The 21,120-nt window shown below is 41.3% G+C and overlaps 2 protein-coding genes across 4 annotated transcripts in view; both read left to right on the top strand.

Annotated features, from left to right (window-relative positions):
• Positions 1–17,412, top strand: part of golga1 (golgin A1) — a 40,877-nt gene extending 23,465 nt beyond the window's left edge. For all 3 annotated transcript variants that reach the window (XM_062384939.1, XM_062384940.1, XM_062384938.1), the window contains 6 exons: positions 1,337–1,497; positions 4,549–4,707; positions 4,843–4,902; positions 6,610–6,834; positions 6,964–7,050; positions 14,825–17,412. In XM_062384939.1, coding sequence (XP_062240923.1) covers positions 1,337–1,497; positions 4,549–4,707; positions 4,843–4,902; positions 6,610–6,834; positions 6,964–7,050; positions 14,825–14,905 — 773 coding nt within the window. In that variant the 3' untranslated portion in view covers positions 14,906–17,412. The remainder of the gene's footprint in view (positions 1–1,336; positions 1,498–4,548; positions 4,708–4,842; positions 4,903–6,609; positions 6,835–6,963; positions 7,051–14,824) is intronic.
• Positions 17,413–18,294: 882 nt separating this feature from the next.
• rpl35 (ribosomal protein L35) lies at positions 18,295–20,856 on the top strand. Its single transcript, XM_062384935.1, has 4 exons — positions 18,295–18,432; positions 18,904–19,040; positions 19,644–19,725; positions 20,668–20,856. The coding sequence occupies exons 1-4, from the start codon at positions 18,430–18,432 to the stop codon at positions 20,815–20,817; spliced, it is 372 nt and encodes a 123-aa protein (XP_062240919.1). The 5' UTR covers positions 18,295–18,429; the 3' UTR covers positions 20,818–20,856.
• The last annotated feature ends 264 nt before the right edge of the window (positions 20,857–21,120 follow it).

Raw genomic sequence — 21,120 nt, 5'->3', positions numbered from 1 at the left:
TATAAGCATAACTTTTTTTCACATACTATGGTTCAACGCTAAAATAAGGGATTATGATGCCATTTAATTATATATTGTATGGATAAGTTGTGATTGTGTTTGTGCATTTATCACATGACCAGTGTTAGTGTTGCTTTAAAGGCAGAAAGCACAAAAGCGTGTTTGTTATATTAGGATGCATTTCAGTTCGGAGCATTGTCTTTGAATTTTGGCATTCTTATAAGCTGTTTTCAGACTTGCAATGAACTCCAGAGAATCTCCTGATATTCGCCGGAGTTTCTCTTGGCAGCCACCTGTTAAAAACTCGGAATTATATCAGAGTGAGCTCATGTGAGAAAACAGGATATCCTCTGGAAGAATCATTGCGAGCAAATGGTCATGTTGATGGTGAACGAATATGTCAAGAGTCCTTTTAATTATGAGGGCCAACACTGTAAACAAAACCATGTGATTTTAGTAGCGGAATAAAACTGTTAGGTCCTGCCTCTGCCTGCTGTGCCAACCCTCACCAGAACGCACTAAAGGTTTCTGTGTTGTAGGGGAAACATGCTCGAAGGATGAATCTCTTGCTTTGTTGTTCATATGTGAAAGGAAATATCCAGAGAAAGTCTGGCAACAATTATGGCTATTCTCTGGAGCAGAGGTCTTCAACAGGGGGTCCGCGGAGGTACTGCAGGGGGGTCGCAAAATGTTTGGTTGATTAGACAATTTTTTATAATTTTTAAGATTAAGATTTATTTTCTAACCAATTTTCCCCCCACAAATTTAAATGTGTTTAAATACACATTAACATGCATCGGACATATTGTGAGGCTGATATGACCCTCTGCCTGACAACCTCCATCTGTCCAAGGTTAGATAAGTTGTGTGGTAACCATCAGGGTCCGACATCTCACTAATGTGGGAGTATGTGTGGCAGCCATAGATGGCTTGAGGTCTCTTCTACATGCATGTTTAAAATTAAAAAATGAATCTGTGAATTACTTTAATAGCTCAGTTTTGTATGCAAGAGTTATGTTTCTAAATGGCAGTGGCATGGCCATCCTGTACCGTGCACATGTTTAAATTAAAAACATGAATATATGAACCTGTGTAATATTTGAATAGCTTAGTATTGAATGCACAATAACAGGGTAGCTATGTTTATATATGGCAATAGGCCCAGTTTAATATAAAACACAATTTTATACAATATATATAGTAGGGGGTCCCTGCTCCATCTCTCAACCGCTTTGGGGGTCCTTGACCTGAAAAACTTTGAAGACCCCTGCTCTGGAGTTCATGTCTGAAAATGGCTGTAGTCTGATGTGTAATATTACTGTCCTGTGTGTTGCAGAGGTGCAGAGTCGACTGGCCTCACAGGTCCAGCTGCAGAAGGAGGTTGAGTGGGTGCAAGTCAAGCTTGAGCAGATGGAGGTGGACAGAGACTCTCAGCTAATCAACCTGAGGAAGGAGCTGCTCAGCCAGACACAGCAGCTGGATAGCTGCCAGGCACGGGTCAGCATTAACGCATTCACTTAAAACTCGGTGAAAGTAGTGCACATGCTCTCATAAAAAGCAACACTTTCATGCTATAGAATCAGTTTCCCTCCAATGCTCTTTCGCAGACACCAGAGGGGATGCAAGAGGAGCTGTTTGTTCAGCTTGTTTCTCTGATCCTTTAAGATTCATACACCCAATGACTAAAATCCTTCATCCAGATAAAGGTTATAGCGGAAGCGTCGCGCAGCGCATATCCCTAGCGCGCCGGCGCTTGGCTGTTCACACCAGACGCTGAAGTGCCGCGCCGCGCTCATAATATCACATACTTTTGCTGTTATCAGCCTACAGTAAAAAACACATTTAATCATTTTTTTTCGAGCATATACTTACTTGTTGCTCCAACATTAACTGCAACAGCGTCCCAACATGTGTCTTTTTGTTTCATATGTGCTGAGGATCATACAACTCACTGTACTTCTCCTCTTCAATTATTAATTTAATGTCATCCATCCTCAAGAACTTCTCCGCAGTTTGCCCCGTTCAATGTCGGGTGTGGAGGGTAAATTACGTATTCTGCACTCAAGCCTATGTGGAGAATACTGTGATGGAAATCTGGAGATACAAGAGGCTGGAAACAGCAAAGTTATCTACGTGTATTTAATAAGGGGCTTTCTGCAGAAAGGATCAACACAGGGAAAACACAAGGGTCTCAGAGTGAGGATGCAGAACAGTCAAAAACACAGGTCTTGAGAGCATGGCCTAGGGGATAGAGCGGGTGTTCTGCAACAAGAAGGTTGCTGGTTCGAATCCCACTCTTTCCCATCTGCATGCCTAAGTGTCCTTGGCAAGATACTGAACCCCTAAATGGCCCCTCATAAAATGCTGAGTGTTCTAAAAATGTAAGTCGCTTTGGACAAAAGCGTCAGCTAAATGACATGTAATGTAATGTAATGTCTTATATAGGAGGACTGAGGGCTGTCCCTCTGAACCAATCCTAGACAGGTTCCATGGTGGGGGAAGGAGAGGAATCTAAACATTAGCAGCTGATTCACATGTGTTTCCTTAGGTGATAAGAAGACATACACTATTTCCTTTGATGGGTAATTTAAGTCACAAAAGGTCTCACCTTATTCACGTCATAAACAGTGCCGACCATGAAACAGCTCAAGTCTTAAACATTTGGTGTATGTAAATACCAGTCATAAATGTCTCTTACAAGGCTGCAGAAAGTTACTATCCAAATACAAAATAGTCAACTATGTTTAGTTAATTTTTCTACTACAATACGTAGCCCCCCCCCCCCCCTCTCTTTTTATCTATACCAGGGGTCTTCAACGTTTTTCAGGCCAAGGATCCCCAAATGGTGGAAAGATGGAGCGGGGACCCCTACTATATATATATTGTATAAAATTGTGATTTATATTAAACTGGGCTTAGTGCCATGTATAAACATAGCTACCCTGTTATTGTGCATTCAGTACTAAGCTATTCAAATATTACACGGGTTCATATGTTCATGTTTTTAATTTAAACATGTGCAAGGGTGGCCATGCCACTGCCATTTATAAACATACATCTTGCATACAACACTGAGCTATTAAAGTAATTCACAGATTCATGTTTTTATTTTAAACATGCATGTAGAAGAGACAGTGAATCCTCATCTGTGGATGGCACACATACTCGTACATTAGTGAGATGTCGAAACCCTGATGGGTAGCAAACAACTTATCTAACCTTGGACGGATGGATGTTGTCAGGCAGAGGGTCAAATCAGCCTCACAATATGTTGGATGCATGTTAATGTGTATTTAAAGACATTTAAATTTGTGGGAAAAAAATTGGCTCGAAAATGAATAAAAAATTATAACAAATTAAAATAATTGCTAATCAACAAAAGAATTTTCGACCCCCCTGCAGTACCTCCGCGGACCCCCTGTCGAAGACCTCTGATCTATACTGCTTGTGTGGCTGCAGTAGATGAGCAGAGGGGGACATTTAATAATGTCATTGGCAAAATTAAAACTCCAGGACAGCAGAAGGGGAATACAAAGTATGGTATGCATATTTTACAATTTATATCACATAAAATACATCATCAATATCGTTTAAAATAATTTTTCAGTGTGTTTCCTGTCGGGATACGCTCGCGTCAAGCGGAAAAAATAGACTCAACGCCGAAACGATAACTGCACGGCGCTAGGCAGCCTTGGCGTGGCACGGCGCTTCAGCCTCCGGTGTGAACAGCACAAAGGTTTAACATGGGAGTGGATGGGAGCCAGCTGGCTTTTTTGGCTTGCCGCTGCTCTTAGACGTCGCTTCCGCGTCCGGTTTGAACCCGGCGCTATGGTTTTTGAGGTTATAAAAAGTGACTGTGACTAGAAAGATGCAAAGTAGTCACCTGTGTCTGGCCATCTGGCAGGCAGCTGACAATCGAAAACTCCTGTAAGCACTACTAGTGACAACTGCTCTTTCATCATCTGTACCTATGATGATGGATTTTCTGGAATATGGTGGCATTAGATCGTGACTGTGGACCCTGATCGTGGTGGCAGCTGACCGCAGACTATTATTTTCAACAAGACTGATTGATATACAATATGGCTAATCAGATTCTTTATCATTGCTGACAATAATCCATCACATCATTTACCTTCCACTATCCTAGAAACTGTTATTCTAATCAATGCTTTAAATACTCTGCTCTACTTTGGCACTTCTGTCCGTCGTGGGAGAGGGATCCCTCACATATGGCTCTGTGAGGTTTCTGCTTTCTTTTTGTTGTGGTTTTTCCTTACTCTTGTTAAGGGCAGATGATGTCACACCTTGTTAGAGCCCGGTGAGACAAATTGTGAATTTTAAATGCAGGCTATACAAATATAATTTGATTTACTGATTTAGTACATCCACACTACTATGATTTAGTTTTATAATCCCATCACTGCTGCTACGTTTATGCCTAAAATCAAGGGAAGTTTTGAATTGCTGTTAACCCTGTTTTATGACACAGTCACTAGCATTTGCTTCCTGATTGGTTCTTATCAGCCATGACTTGTGTGTGTCTAGGTCTTGTACCTGGAGGTGGAGGTGGAAACCCTGACAGAACAGCTTCACAGTCCGGAAGTGGGCGAGGAGGATCAAAATGGCAGCGTGACAGTGGATGATCTGGATCACATTCAGAAAGTCAACAGAGAGCTGGAGCAGCAACTCAGTGACAAGAACAAGGTCGGCCACCTGAATAGTGCCATTCTCTTGTTCTTCTGGCTTCTAATAACGTCACTTATTTCCAAGTAGATACATTTTTTTTTAGATTGAAAGACATTGAAGTGAGTCAGTGTGATGCTGGTTTTTGTCCTGCAGACCATCAAGCAACTGCAGCAAAGACTCGCAGAACTGAGGAGGACGCTGCAGAAAGAACTGGTAAGACAAACTAAAGTCATGACTCATGGTTTTTCCTCATTCATAGTCTTTTGTGTAACTAATCAAAACCAAGAGTAGTTATAGTAGTAGTAGTGTAGATGTAGCCAAAACCATAGCTTCTGCTAAGATTCCTTGCTCGTCGTACTGATAAAATGATCTAAGTTCCTATAGGATCCGACTCACCTGCACTAGAGTGCCTCAATAATCTTTTATTTTATTTTCGGTTTGAGTTTCCAACATAATATATAAATACCGAGAACATAAAATAGAAATATATCAGATGTGTTGTATGCGTATTTACAAAGTCCATTCTTTTTATTTAAATATATGCCTGCTTATATATATATATTCATAATGATGAACTTAACTTAAACCAATAAAAAATCATTTAAAAACACACGGACACACACAGACACACACGGACAAAAAAGACAAATAAAACACATACACACATAGGGGGTGTCACCAGAGATTCAAGAGAATTCCATTGCAGAAGTTATAATTATATATCCCCAGATTTGTCCAACATACAAGATAAATCCCTATTCCTAAAATGATTAATTAATGGGCCTATATACTGTATATTGAAACATGTCTTGTTTATCTTTGGTTTGTATGTGATTTTTTTCGTTAAGCAATTGCGGATTTTTTGTTTATGAATACTTTTCCATGTTAGCATAATAGATTTTTTTGCTTTTCTATAAGGATCTGTTCACTGCGCTTTATTTTATGACCCTTGGGATAGATGCCAAAACAAAGAATTTAGGCTCTACAGCTAATTGAATAGAAAACATCTCTTGATCTACTAGTCTTCCCAAAATTCCCATCTTAGGACATTTCCATATTCAATGGAAAAATGTCCCTTTTTCCTTACTACACCTTCCTTGTTACATACTTTGGGATTTTTTCTCGTGTGCTGTATTCTCATTAACCAGTTATATAGCTTGTTTTTGAGAAGACCCAATAAAGCTCTTAAATTGTAAGTATTTAAAGACGTGTTTATGGGGGATATTATAATTATCTACTAGCTCTTCAAATGTTAAAATGTTTCCATCAGTTGAACCAAAAATGTCCCCAATTAGACAAACTATCCTGTCAGCCTATAGTTTAAAAATCTCAATCAGCCCTGCCTGGCACCAAAAATTATAACCTCAAATTGGACTATACTGAGAAAGAGCAGGTGTTGTCTTCATATCATTTTGGTACTTCATACAATACATCAATCATGTTTCTTACTACTATTCATTGTTCTCTTTAAATGCTTTAAGGATTATGCTGGCATCTGTGACCTGCACATTCCCTTTTTACTTACTTATGCAGACTATTTCACTGTTAAAATTTACTTTAGGTTATTATTTTTCTGCTCACCAAGTCTAAAAATAGGTACATGTGGTGTGTGTATTTTATCAGCGGACCAATGACAAATAATTAATCCTGGTTAGCTAGCAGTGCCCTGAGTTCCGGGTTTGTAATCATGGCTGTAAGCCAGTCGGGGAATAAGAAATTAAACTGACCTCCTGTTTGGACAAACTCACTTCCTTTCTAATCATACTCTCTCAGTCTCAGAGGGGAATAATAGTGTTAGTAAGATTATAGTGGTGCATGTTAGGGAGTATTCTGGTGTGTGTGTTAGATTAGGATGCTGTGTGAGAAGTATGAATAATTTCTAACAAGGCCTCTCATAGTATTTCCTTTTCTGCACTGCAGAAGTTAAAGCCTGAGCCAGAATCTGAAGGGAAGGAGAAGTTGGTAGAAAGCCGAGCAGAAAAACATGAGCGGGGTTGTCTAGAGCCGCCCTCAATGTCAGCTCTGAGCCCCCCGACATCCAACACCACCGTGACCAACACGTCAGACCTCAACGACTCACGAGAAATCAACTTTGAGTATCTCAAACATGTCGTCCTCAAGTTTATGTCATCCAGAGAAGCTGAGGTAAGTGCACTTTTTGTAAATTGACTCCAGTCATGTATTTCATGAATAGCACTACAGCTCTGCCTGCTATGGGGTTGATACATCTATGATATGGGCTCTGAATCTCTGTTGTGTGTCTTGGTCTGTCAGGCATATCAGCTAATACGAGCTGTATCAGTTCTGCTGAACTTCACTCGAGACGAAGAGGACATGGTGAAGCAAACTCTGGAGTACAAGGTTTGTGTTTCACACTCGTTAAATCTTCAGCTTCGAATATGTTTTAAAGAGACCACTGCCCTTTGAAATTCTGTATTTGTCAGTACAAAGTTGCTTCTGTAAAGGGGTTAAAAGGTCTATAACATTTCTCTCATCGTAGAACACAAGCTTACGGGGGATTAAGGCAGCAATTCATTTAATTTATTTACATGAAGGTTTCTCTGCTTCATTTCTGTCATGGTCCAGTTTCGTTTACAGTGATGACATATCATTGGCAGTAGTATAAATATTTTCAAAGTGTGTGACTTCGTAACAATCAGCTTAAGTGTTACGTCTAGTTACTATAATGATAAAGGAAGGGCTATTGTGACACTGTTTATCAGGCCTGGTCAAGCAAGAATTTTTTCTCGCTTGACCAGAAGGTAAATCAAACAAGAGAAAAATAAACATTAGGCAGCTCGCTCAGTCCCTGTAAAACGTCCACAAAAAGAAAGAAACAAATCAGTAATGGTCCTCCCTTCAAAATGCTAAAACATAACTCAGGAAAACGCAATGCTCTGCAAAAACAAAAAGCCCCAAAAATAATCGAACTTACCAGGATGGCAGAGGAACAGGGGAAAAGCAGTCCAACAAAGAGTTGGGAAAAAATAACCTTCTGCTCAGTGGTTATGGTCGCTCACTCACGCTGCATTATCAAATACCTTTTGTGTAAGATATCACCAATAAAAAGAAACAAATATCCTTTCTTTTCCATATTCCTCCTCTCTTAAAAACCTTTTGTCTCCCCCAAACAATTCACCACTCTTTGTTCTCCCAAGCCCTGCCTCTTTACACATGTGAACTGGCAGTAGAAATCACCTGTGAGAGTGATGACAGCAGGAAACTACACAGAACAGCCAAGTGACAGCACATGTGATGAGGATAGAGGTTTAACCTTGCAAGGATTCAGCACTCAACCATCTAAAATACATATAAACTTCTTACAACTCTCACACTTGTGGCAGTGTCACAACTTAGCTTTAAGTTTGTGAGACTGGTAGTCATATATAACAGTTTAGAGGATTCAATGCTGATAATGATCACAACTCACAAATGTGCAGTTCACCACAAGCCATTTACAACAAATTAATGCAGGTAAATGTGTTGGCAGGTCAATCCAGAGTGAAACATGAGCTAAAGGGATTTTTAACAAAAAAAAAATTAATTCACTCATTATCAACTCACCACTATGCCAATGTAGGGTTGGGTGAAGTGTTTGAGCCAAAAAAACGCTTTCGGAGTCTCAAGGCCGAATTATAGTCGGGTTGTACGAACGCACGCATGCATCCAAGACACGCAACACGCCCCTTTCGAGCCCTCTGGCGGCCTCACGCAGCCCGCAAGGCTTGTGATTGGTCGGGTTACTACATCCCGTCCGGAGTCTAGTTTCCGGTTTCATGCCCCACAATACGCGGAAATCACGGAAGATTTAAAAGAACGAATATGGACCAAATAGAAGAGCACTTGGCAGAAGAGATCCGAAAGTATGACCACTTGTATAACCCGTCACTGACTGGCCGATTTGTCCGCCAGAAATAGGCTATGAGGAGCCGGAGTGGCGATGTAAATAAACATTCGACGAAGAAGAAGACGTCTCTTCTTTGTGTGTTTGTTTTCGAAAAAAAAAGTTACTCCGCCTAGTGTTCTGGCGGTGAATTGCGTTGCAACACGTTTAGGAAGCATAAACCAAAACGGATCCGTCGATGCAGCTGCGTGGCCTTCCGCGGTTGCAGTCGCAGGACTATAATTAGGCCTTAACCCGTCACTTACTGGCCGATTTGTCCGCCAGAAATAGGCTATGAGGAGCCGGAGTGGCGGTATAAATAAACCGCCAGAACAGTAGATGGCGCAACTGAAGTCGAGCTTAGAGAAGCCTACCTCATGAGGTATATAGAAGAAGTCCACGCTGGTTTATTTACGTCCTCCCGGCTCCTCACACACACACAGTGAACGATGGCAACTAACAGAAAAAGGTTGTTGATGACGCGACAGTTTTTGCTGAATAAAATGACACCCAGCGGGTCAAAATGCTTATGTTATCGTGTCTTAACGCAGCGGTTCCCCGGTCTTGTTTCCAAACTGCATTGCTAATTCAACAGCAGCAACAGCTTGAAGCTACACGGAGGCAGCTAGCTTCCCCCCAGCTTCCACACACAGTCAGCAGGGACACCCGATACTAACTACTATCAAGTGTTTGCTTCTAACCTGACGGTGTTTGAGAAACAGTGTCATGACAGCCGTGGGATTAAAGTCAGCGGGTTTTTGCGCTCTTCCCACCGTAGTTAGCATGGTGGCTAGCCCGCTATCCCCGTTATGAAAGTTCGTTATAACCGTATGTGAACGTACACACATGCCGTAAGTGCTCTAACCAGCCACCGTCAGCCGGACAATGCCGCTGGCTTAACACACTTGTCACATTAATCATAGAGTCGTAGTTGTGATTTTTTATTGTGATTTAGGGAATGGAACAGGAAGTTTGAGGTTCCGAAATGCTGGAGTTAGCGGACCAATCACAGCCAAGGCCTATCCGTGGGCTCTCCGCCATTTCGACGTGTAGTTAGAAAAATGAAGGCCAATGTATGCTTCTCCGTTTTGACGGACACGGACAGATAGGACAGTGTCGGCGTTATGGGGGGGCATTCGCGGGCCACGCCCCCCCAACAGCCTTACTGTGCCCCCCCAAGTCATGCCCTGTGTTGTATTAATTAATTATTTTTATTATAGTAAAAGTCAGACGTTTTCCTTTATAAATAGGCTATATGTGTGTGTGATTGTTGATTGGTGTGTTTGAATTTTTTATTACAATTGCGTCACGGTTTAGTTGACAGCTGTAGTCAGAGCGGAAGTTGGGTCAGGGACGTTAAACACAAAATGGACATAAGAAAATGGTTGCATGGTGGGGCACCTTCTTCACGGCCTCATCCAACATCTAATGTCGGAGAAATAAATCCAAACACCTCTGAAGAGCTTTCGGCGAGGAGCCAAGAAGCCGGTGCACCTGTTCCTGCTGGTAATTTTAGCAGCGAAAGAAGGCTAACAGAAGCTAACGTGGTTAGCCATCCACAACCTGGCATAACATCAGACGAACTCGGGACTGAAAAACCCAAACAAATTGTTTTGCGGTCATACCCTGCCAGCATTTTTTGCGGTAGGAAACGCTCATTTGTAGCCACTTGGTTTCACAACAGAGACTGGCTGGAGTACAGTGCAAAGGCTGATGCAGCATTTTGTTTTTGCTGTCGGAATTTTATCACTACCACCACCCTGAAACTGGATGTTTTTGTGAGCGTTGGATACCGTAACTGGAAAAATGCCACGGAGAGAGACAGGGGTTTTCATAAACATGAAACGTCAAAGGAACATCTCTCTAGCTACACCATGTGGAAGGAGCGACAGAGACGTATCAATACCGGAAAGGAGATTTCGACACTTATCAACACAGACCAGCTACGAAAGAACAGGTACTACGTCTCATCTCTCGTGGATGTTGTCGGGTTTCTGGTAGAAAACCAGTTGCCTTTACGAGGGAAGCTAGATGCTTTTGGTGACATGTCTGAGGGGGGAAGTGGTCTTTTCCTGTCCTTATTGGACTACACAATTAAAAAGGACCCAGAATTGGCGGACATAGTGAAAACGATCCCTCGAAACGCCACATACACTTGTCACGACATGCAGAATGAACTTATAAATACACTTAGCAGTGTGGTGACTGAGGCTATAGTGGAAGAAGTATGCGACTCACATTACACATTGAAAGTGGACGGAACACGAGACCCCACGGGATGCGAAAATATATCTGTTGTCATTCGCTTTGTAAACAAGTCATTTGAAGTGACAGAGCGCCTGGTAACCATCGCGACTGCTGACGCAGGTGATGCACGAACATTGACAGACACAGTCTTAGCTGAGCTAAACAATGTTGGTTTGGACTCATCAAAGATTCTCAGCCAGGTGTATGATGGAGCTTCATTGATGTCAGGGAAGCACGGTGGCATGCAGAAGCTATTGCAACAGAAACTGGACCGTGAGATACCTTATGTCCACTGTCTGAACCATCAGCTACATTTGGTCGTAGTACATGCGATGTCAGCTGAGGCAGCTGTAGTGGACTTTTTTAATGTGTGTAGCACGTTGTACAAATTCTGCAAGAAGCCCACAATTGCTGTGCACTACAAGGGTGAGCGTCTTAAACGCCTTCTAGAACAGAGGTGGACAGGGCACCTTGCCACCGTGTCTGTAATTCTAAAATCCTTTGACGACATCACATCTCTTCTGACTGAGATCGACGCTGTGCGGGTTCATGGTGCACAGCTACGAATGGAGGCTGTGGGCCTGCTGCGAGAGATGACTGAGCCCAACTTTCCATTCATTGCAAACGTAGTGCACAGAGTGCTTGCCCTGCTTGACCCAGCAAACAAAATTCTACAAAGCGAGGATGTTGACTTATTGACAGGTTTGAGTGTTGTGGGTAGTTCAAAAGAATGTGTAGAGAAACTACGTTGTGATGAGGAGTTTGACAAGGTGTGGGACATGGCCAAGGCTGCCAGGGCATCGCTGATACAAACTGAAACCCTCAAACGGAAATGCACAACCAACACGAATATGGAAGGGTATGTGGTTGAGGGAACTACAGGACAGAGGAATGATGACAGGAAAACAGAACTCAAGAGACTGTACTACAGCATTGTCGATTCAGTTGTTGGAGAAATGGATCAGAGATTTAGTGAACGCAACACTCAACTGGCTAGGTCACTTGCTGCACTCGATCCAAACAGCAATACATTTCTAGATGCTGCAGCTGTTAAGCATATCATGGACCTGTCACAATCGCCTATAATTGAGGCAGAGTATGAAGTTGCAAAACAGTTTTTCAGGACGCAAAAAGAATCACAGCCAATCGAGGAGGGGATTTGGACCACAAAGTACATTCTCTCACAGTACCACACAACTCTCGTGGCAATGCCCAGTGTACTGACTGCTTTCAAGCACGCATTAACTTTCGGTGCCTCCACAGCAATGTGCGAGAACTCATTCTCGACTCTACGAAACGTTTTTTCGGACCACAGACGCACAATGCTGCACAAACGAAAGGCCCAGTTGGTTCAGCTGGCGTTTGAAAAAGACCTTACGAGAAAATGTACAACTGAGTGGAAAGACACTGTCTTGAGGAGGTTCAGTGCCAACACTCGCCGCCTTCAACTCTTCTGATGGTATTGATAAAATACTGATGTTTGAGTGTGTGTAAATAGCTAGTTTTTGTTCACGGGTCCGCCAATGTTTGCGGGCATGAGCGCGGGGGTTTGATTGGTGTTTTGTGTAAATACAGTATATTATAAGCAACCTGTTTGAGTGTTTTTCGTTTATATATATATTTAGTTAATGTTTGGTAAGACCGATAACAAGGTTATCGGTCCAATTAGTGATTTTTCGTTTATGTTAACTTGTTGAGGCAGCGTGCAACGAACACAGCGGGTCGGGTCCGCCCTGTCCTTAAAATTTAATGCGTAGTAACTCTCCCCTTGGGTCTAAACAGGGCGATTTGTTACAACCTGAGGGACAGCCAGTAAGGCCACAGAATGCCAAACTAACTCTATGTTTGTTGTTATTTTTGGAATGTTGATTCTCTTTTATTTTTAATCAACTCTGTTCATTTTATTTTGTCCTTCTGCATGTTTATGTAATATGTATGTGTTGAATCAGCTTTGGCAATAGTGTTAAAAAACATTCATGCTAATAAAGCTTCTTTGAATTGAATTGAGAACTTGCGTGTGCGCACGTTTTGTTTTGAGATCGGGGCGGGCGTGTTTGTGTAGGCGCTATTAGAAACATGGCTGCATTGACTGTGATCATATATTTATTGATGCAATGGTGATAGTTGTACTGTAACATTACTTACTTAATTATTCGTAGGCTACTCAGTGTGTGGTTTCGCCGATGTGTGTATGTTTGTGTGTGTGTGAGAGAGAGAGAGAGACTGTCTTACGTGCACTCATGTTTTAAGATTGGAGGTTAGTGTGTTTTGTGTGTTGGTCTGCGGAAAATTCGTTTTATGTCACTGTCAATTGAATGGGAATTTATGCCCCTCCGCTGTGAGCCTATGCCCCCCCATTAGATTGGTTCTGACGCCGACTCTGAGATAGGACCGCCTTCTCCAACGTGGAACGCCCTCTCCGTGCCTCTCCGCGGCTCCTCGGAGAGCTTTTCGTGCAGCTCTCCTTTTTCTAACTACACGTCGAAATGGCGGAGAGCCCACGGATAGCCCTTGGCTGTGATTGGTCCGCTAACGCCAGCATTTCGGAATGGAAACTTCCTGTTCCATTCCCTACATCACAATAAACCAAAATCACAACTACGACTCTATGATTAATGTGACAAGTGTGTTAAGCCAGCGGCGTTGTCCGGCTGACGGTGGCTGGTTAGAGCACTTACGGCATGTGTGTACGGTCACATACTGTTATAACGAACTTTCATAACGTGGCTAGCGAGCTAACCACCATGCTAACTGCGGTGGGAACAGCGCAAAAACCCGCTGACTTTAATCCCACGGCTCATGACACTGTTTCTCAAACACCGTCAGGTTAGAAGCAAACACTTTAGATCGATACTAACTAACGGTAGTAGTTAGTATCGGGTGTCCCTGCTGACTGTGTGTGGAAGCTGGGGGGAAGCTAGCTGCCTTCGTGTAGCTTCAAGCTGTTGCAGCTGTTGAATTAGCAACGCAGTTTGGAAACAAGACCGGGGAACCGCTGCGTTAAGACACGATAACATAAGCATTATGACCCGCTGGGTGTCACTTTATTCAGCAAAAACTGTCGCGTCATCAACATCCTTTTTCTGTTAGCTGCCATCGTTCACTGTGTGTGAGGAGCCGGGAGGACGTAAATAAACCAGCGTGGACTTCTTCTATATACCTCATGAGGTAGGCTTCTCTAAGCTCGACTTCAGTTGCGCCATCTACTGTTCTGGCGGTGAGTCCGTCGATGCAACTGCGTGGCTTTCCGCGGTTGCAGTCGCAGGACTATAATTCCGCCTTCAGGGGTAAACAGTGTTGCAGCCAAGGCGACCACTGCTTCAGACGTAATAAAACAACAGAAAAAGAAAATAACATGCCTCCATACTGCTCGTCTGCTGTCATCAAAGTGTCCACAAGGCCTGATATTCCTCTTCAACTTGAATTAAGGTAACTTTTGCAGTGTTTTAAACCTAAAAGTCCACTACTGGAAGTGGCAATCTAGCAGATGTAGTTACACAAATGCGCACCCTGAAAGTACGCTTTGGCGAGAGTGTATGCCCGTGCGTACATGAATAGAACATTTAGGCTAAACATGGTTCAAATGACACCGTTTCGTTCCGAATTTGAATGTTGGTGCTTGTGGACACCACAGGAGCAGTATGGAGACATGTTGTGTTTTTTCTGTTTTATTGCGTCTGAAGAAGAGATCACGATTGTCTTCAATTGTAATGGATTCGACTGCAACACTGTTTACCCCTGAGACTCCATAAGTGTTTTGTTGACTCAAACACTTCACCCAAACCTCATTCTCTATGCACCATTCTCTACGCATAGTGGTGCGTAGAGAATGAGTGAATGTACATTTTTCCTTGAACTATCCCTTTAAGTAGGATAACATTCTTGTAGAAGGCTGAATGTCTCTCTAAAATAAATATACAAAAAATGCACCATATAAGTTTATTTTATTATATATATATATTCATGAATCTAACCTGATGACTGGTATGTTTGTTTATTTTCTAGATGTCCTGGTTTGGATCCAAGCCTTCTCCTAAAGGCATCACCCGACCTTCACTCTCAGGCGCTTCAACTAACTGGAGTTGATGAGCAGCAGAAAGAGCTGCAGTGAAGGAGATAAAAGAACTTAGGGACCCTCCAGTAGGAAAAGGGCTTTCCTACTTGGCTTCCACCATTGAGCAGGATTCTAGCTTTAAACCTGAATAGCCTCCCACAGTTTCTTCTGAAAACTGAGTGGGAAGGACTGTTTCCTGCTCTTTGGGGACACAGAAGGGCTCCACAGGTTATGGATTAAAGACTTATTTATAATCAGTTGTTGATTTTAAAATGACATTATTTACTTGTTAATGGTTGAGGGCTGAGACTGTGTTTATACCTAATGTTATAGAGTAAAATGACAGACACATCATTCGCTCTTGAATAGAAAGTTTCATTTTTCTCCCTTTGTTATCATCAGAGAGAACTAGACCACTGTGTCAGGAAATGCCTCGTTTCCATCCAGATTCAAACTGCACAAGGCAAATCTGTTTGTTTTGGAACAAAAAGCAACCTGACTTTGCTGTGTCTTCGCTGGACAGTATGTTCATGCTGTGATTTCTGAAGGAGCCTTTTGTCCGTTTCTTGGTTATCCTTTAAATAACAGGGGATCTCCTCATGAAGCAGTGTCCTTTTGATTCTGATGCAAGTTTTGTTTCAGTAGCGATGAGAATTTATGGACACTCATGTCAAAAGGCCCAAACTGTATCAATGTCACTATGTCTATATGTTTCCCCTGAACTGAAGCCAGTAAATATTAGATTCAAAATGACAAAGTTCTGTGAACAATCAAAAGAAAACGGGCAAGGATCGTTCTTCAGTTGCACCATCATAACCCAGAGTTTAATTGAGAAATGACAGTGATGGCATTTGACTGACTATTGATTGACTGATCAGCCATGATTTACTGGATCGAGCTTCAAATCATATAAAAAAATGTGAAATGTAATTTCTTTCATTTGTCTTTATAAAATGTTTTCATTATTTTGCTTCTCACTCTGTAATTGAAACCAGAATTTAAAGATCTATGGTCTAAACTAGAGACATTTACAGGTTTGTAGGCCACAAATCCAAAACTGAAATTTAAGAGTTTTAAAAGAATCTGATAAAATTAATTTTTAATATAATATAAGCATATTACAAAGACCAACATTTTGCTAAGGGTCCCTAAAAAAGAATCAAGATGTGGCCAAGATGTGTGATGGACAGGACATGACATTTTACAGTTGCAAGTTACAGTTGCCAGCTGCACCTTGAAATCACACATACTTTGTATTTCTGTAGAGCAGCTGACGGGCTGATGTATCTGTGATAACCCAGAAGTAGCCAGCTCTATCTTTTTATTAAGAACTGATGATTTATTATTTATAGTTGATATCAAAATCTAACTGCATTGGACTGTTGCTGCTATGACTTGAGCCTCCCAGCATACCTTGTCTCTCACATACTCTTTGTTGGCAGACTGCAATCTAACTATGGCTCCAACCTAAACCAACTATAAGCTAAAAGATTTGACTACTGAGCTGTAGTTTGGAGATAGTGCCTGTGAAGCTCAGTTCAGGGTCGCTCCTCTCTTTCTCTCGTCTGTACTGGTACCCGAGGAACAAAAATGGCGGCCACAGCTGACACAATCTGTTCATGTAGACTGTTTTAGAATCCTTTAACACCAATATGAATGATTTGGACTTTGTCTGACCATTTAGTTAATAGTAGCAGTGTGGTAAAATATATGAATGCAATGTATGTGTTGACTGGAAGACATGCTCTACCGTTACCTGCCTTTGCTAATGTAAATGAAATTACATTCCACATGTCTATATATGTATAGAAATATGTACATATGGTATGCATCGAGAACTTTATAAATCAGTGGATGTAAATGGTTTGATTATTTCAGTTTGTAGTATTTATCAACATTTACCAGAACCCATACATCGGTTTCCCCTCCGGTTGTCACTCAATCCCACTGCCCATCATTATCCACTGTCCCCAGTGGGATTTCAGTCACAACATTATCATATTTACTTGAGAAGCCCAGGGAATCTGCATGCCTGCTGAAACATTGGATCCTTAAAGCAGCCTGGCCCCCCTTTACAGTTTAATTTTTTTTCCAAATGTCAGGGTATTTATTTGTTTTCATTTTTGTTGTATACATGGAATGTTAAACAAACACATTGAGGGTGTCTGCAGAAAATGATAAATCACAGAAAACTGTGTTACCCATGTGTGTATTCCATGTGTGGTTTTATCATATATGTTTATCATCATTCTGTGTCTTATACCTAGATGCACAAGAACATCTGTGAATGCAGAACTGTCTTCATTGTGTGATACTAATGAGAGGTAGCAGACTCATGTAGTCATTGAGACTCTGCTGGGTAATATTCACTAGAATCAGATGAAATAATCAATGCACTTTTTACCCGATTGATTCTGCTGACTTGAAACCCTGAAACATAACTCTACAATCACCAAAGCAGTTGTATCTTTTGCTTTTGATGGCTGCTGGATTCTCATTTCTCCCATTTCCTAATATTAAATCTGAAATGATAAAATCACCTCTTCTGTCTCCATATCCTTCGTATTTGGTGAGAAAATAATGTTTGGTTTATGTTTCTCCAATAATGCTTATGAATGCCACTGTTGAAATATGTTAGCATTCATATTAACATGGGTTGCATATGTATACACATTCAACATTATTTTTACTTGTATATAAACATTTCACGTTATAATTTCTATTCATTTATTTTATATTTATTCATGCTTTAATATTTTTCTTATAATAGTGAGGACATTTTTTTCCTGGGTGAGGGGGCGTGTGAAAACATTTCATCGCAATAAGATAAGTGAATACAGTAGATACGTAAGCAGGATAAATGACTGGATTTAATCTGTGTATCATTCGTTCTTTTTATTTTTAATTAGAAAATTAATTAGAAAACCAAATTCTGAAAAGCTTCACTTTAATACTGCATATTCACCAAAATTATTTTACAAATCTAGGCTCAAGATAACCATTATTAGAGTGAAGTTATTGAGTAATTTTAACAATAAGACTTTCCAAAAGCTTAAATGTTTCCAAATTGAGTATTGTAGTTAAACCAACGGGAGATTCTAGATGTGTGACTCGATTTTGGTTAGAATATGCAGTAGTACATTAAAGTCATGGAATATTTTTGTAACTGCTTTGTAGCCTGTAGTCTGCTTTACTGCGGTAGGGAAGAGGCGGGGCTTGTGTTTTAACAAAGTTTCTTTTATGACTTGTGGATCCGAATAATCTGACTTCCGGGTCACCAAAAACATACACATTTAATATTAATATAAAGTTAGCCCCGTAACCCGTTTTTTTATATCCTATATGCGATCTTAGCAAAAAATCCAAACTACGAAAAAACAACCGTTATTCGTTTTGGGGGTTTGTCACTGTGTCGTCCGTGCTGGTCCAGACGCTGGTGGCGCTGTTTGCTGCTTATCAAAGTGACATTTAAGTGACGAAGAAGAAATTCTCCGGAAGCTACTTTTTTAGAGCACGCGGTACGTCCGGCCTTTCCATCAGGGCAGCGAGAGAGAACATGGTGAGGACCCGACACTCTGCTGCTGATTTCGATTTTTATCATGCTCAACTTCCATAAACCCATCAAATGTGTATCATACGGACACATAAGCTTGTTAGATGGTCGATCATACATGTGTTGATGAGCAGGCTGCTACAGAAATAGAATAAAACCTTATATTACAGAGCGCTGCTACCGACCGACGCCGCTCAGCTCAGTTGCTAACTTTAAGCTAATGGAAGCTACAGCTAGCTAGCTAGTAAGCTAACATCACTGTTTAACTGAATACTTTACCACGTACATATAACGGGCATCTGTGAATATTTGAAACCAATAACTAAAAGTTATATTAACATAGATACAAGGTGTCGGGCCAGGCAGAATAGAATAAGTGAAATCTATGTTAACGCGAACGGGCTGTTAGACTCGTGTCGGGCCACTAGAGATGAATGTGCCGTCACCAGCTAAGGTGTTTTCTTTGTGTTCGTCCAGGCCAAGATAAAGGCTAGAGATCTGCGGGGCAAGAAGAAGGAAGAGCTGCTGAAACAGCTGGACGACCTGAAGAATGAGCTGTCCCAGCTGCGCGTGGCCAAAGTTACTGGCGGAGCTGCGTCCAAGCTCTCAAAGATGTACGTAATGAAAGAGACGGTTCCAACGAAGCCTAAATACTGCTGGACCAAACAGTCCCCGGTGGTTTAGTTCCCGGCAGGGCGAGATGCTGTTAGTCGAGCCTAGTGTCACTGAGGTAGCCTGTAGGCATCTTTCAACTGTTCTGTACCTTCTGCATTTTGATCAATTGGATTAGAACTAAGATCTAAAAATTTGGTTTATGAAATACAGTACTACATTAATATTCGTGTCAGGCTCAGTTGATATACATATTATATAGGAAGCTTGGTACATTTTCACCTCCACATGAGAAGGAATTACTGAAGCAATTACACAGTGGAGTTGCAGGGTCAAAAAGCCTGAAACCTTACTGCATATCTACAGTTTAACCACATGTTGTACAGATGTTGTCTTTTACCAGACTGCATACTAAAGCCCCAATAATGACAACTAATATAACCATACCTTGCAATCTTACCCATCATGCTGCCATCCCTTATTTGTTGTTGTGACCATTCATATGCAGTTTTTACCAAAGAGCTTGGAAGATTTATTTTCTTCACTGCAGATGGTGGTTTGCCACGAAACTAGATCTTCTGTCTGACTCCTGCTTGTTTTTACAGCTGTGTTGTACGTAAGTCCATCGCCAGAGTCCTGACTGTAATCAACCAGACACAGAAGGAGAACCTGAGGAAGTTCTACAAGGTAAGATCAGCCAGCAGCCGTGGTGTTTACCAACTTAGCACTTCATTCAAAATTCTGACCTGCCTACTTGGGAATGTCTCCTCTTGGTTCTCGTTTAAGATGATATTGTTGAGCTGATATTCTGCTGATGCATTCTCAACTACTTACCAAAAGACTGAGACGAGTTACCATGAATGTTCCCATGGGCGACTGTTTACTTTGACTGTAGTAATTCTAAATAAGACATTATTTTGGATGTTCACTGGGGTTGCAAATTAGACTATTTAAAGTACAAAGAGTGAATTAGTTATTATAAATATTAACTTATTCAAAACATTGAATAAGTGTTATGTTATGTCAGCGGCCACCAGCCTCGACTGGCTGGGGTGAGTTAAGAAAATTGGAAGACAGATGTAATTGGAGGGAGAGGGAGACCTAGATCAGTATTTAACTGATCTTTGAGCTCTGTCAGACTGGCTGTCATAGTGAAAAATAAAAGTGTGTATAGATGTATTGATATTGTTGAGGTCAGCATCACTTAATAATAATCATTGGAGACAAAGGTCACAAAGTTGTTTTGACCATTTATTTGTAGTTTGATGATAGTCCTTTGAGAGCAGGGTAAAATGATAGATCGTACATGACAAAGTGACACATTTACAAAATGGCTACAAGATAAAATAAGTTCTGTGGCTTTGCCAATAGAAATTGAACCACGGATATAAGGTTTAGAAAGTTCTGCAACCTCCCTGTTCGGATGAATTTGTTACACTGGGAGCCTGTGGTCAATGAAAAAAAACTGAAAGATGAGCTTCTGTCCTTCTGGTGAAGCACTTGTCCTGGAGATAAATATCAAAGTTCTCTACATATTAATAGTTGCCAAACATTTTCCTGAGTTTCTCTGAAGCTTCCACACTGAAATCAGGTTTCAGCTGTACTAAAAGTAAATATGATTTCCTACAGGGTAAGAAGTACAAGCCCCTGGATCTGAGGCCAAGGAAGACCAGAGCTCTGCGCCGCCGGCTCAACAAGCATGAAGAGTCTCTGCGGACCAAGAAACAGCAGAGGAAGGACCTCCTCTACTCCATCCGCAAATTTGCAGTCAAAGCTTAAATGCTTTTTCTATTGAAAAAATAAAATCTGTGTAAAAGATTGTGTGTTGTGTAGTATTTCCTCAAAGCATCAATGGTAAATGAACTACTTGAGTGCTTTTCTAGTCTTGCAAACTGCTAAAGATACAGATCATTCTATAGGAAGCACTTTTTTCGTCACACTCCATTCACTCACTGTTGTTCAGCCATCAGGGACTTTTTGTACAAAAAACTTTAAAGGTGGTTAATTCCACTGAAGCGAATGTGGGCATTATTAGAATTTGCTGTAGTTAAACTCCAGATCAGCAGAATTGACCTACAGAAT

The sequence above is a fragment of the Platichthys flesus genome, chromosome 3 (genome assembly GCF_949316205.1).
Source record: "Platichthys flesus chromosome 3, fPlaFle2.1, whole genome shotgun sequence".
Lineage (NCBI taxonomy): Eukaryota > Metazoa > Chordata > Actinopteri > Pleuronectiformes > Pleuronectidae > Platichthys > Platichthys flesus.
This window is presented reverse-complemented; position numbering and strand designations above follow the sequence as displayed.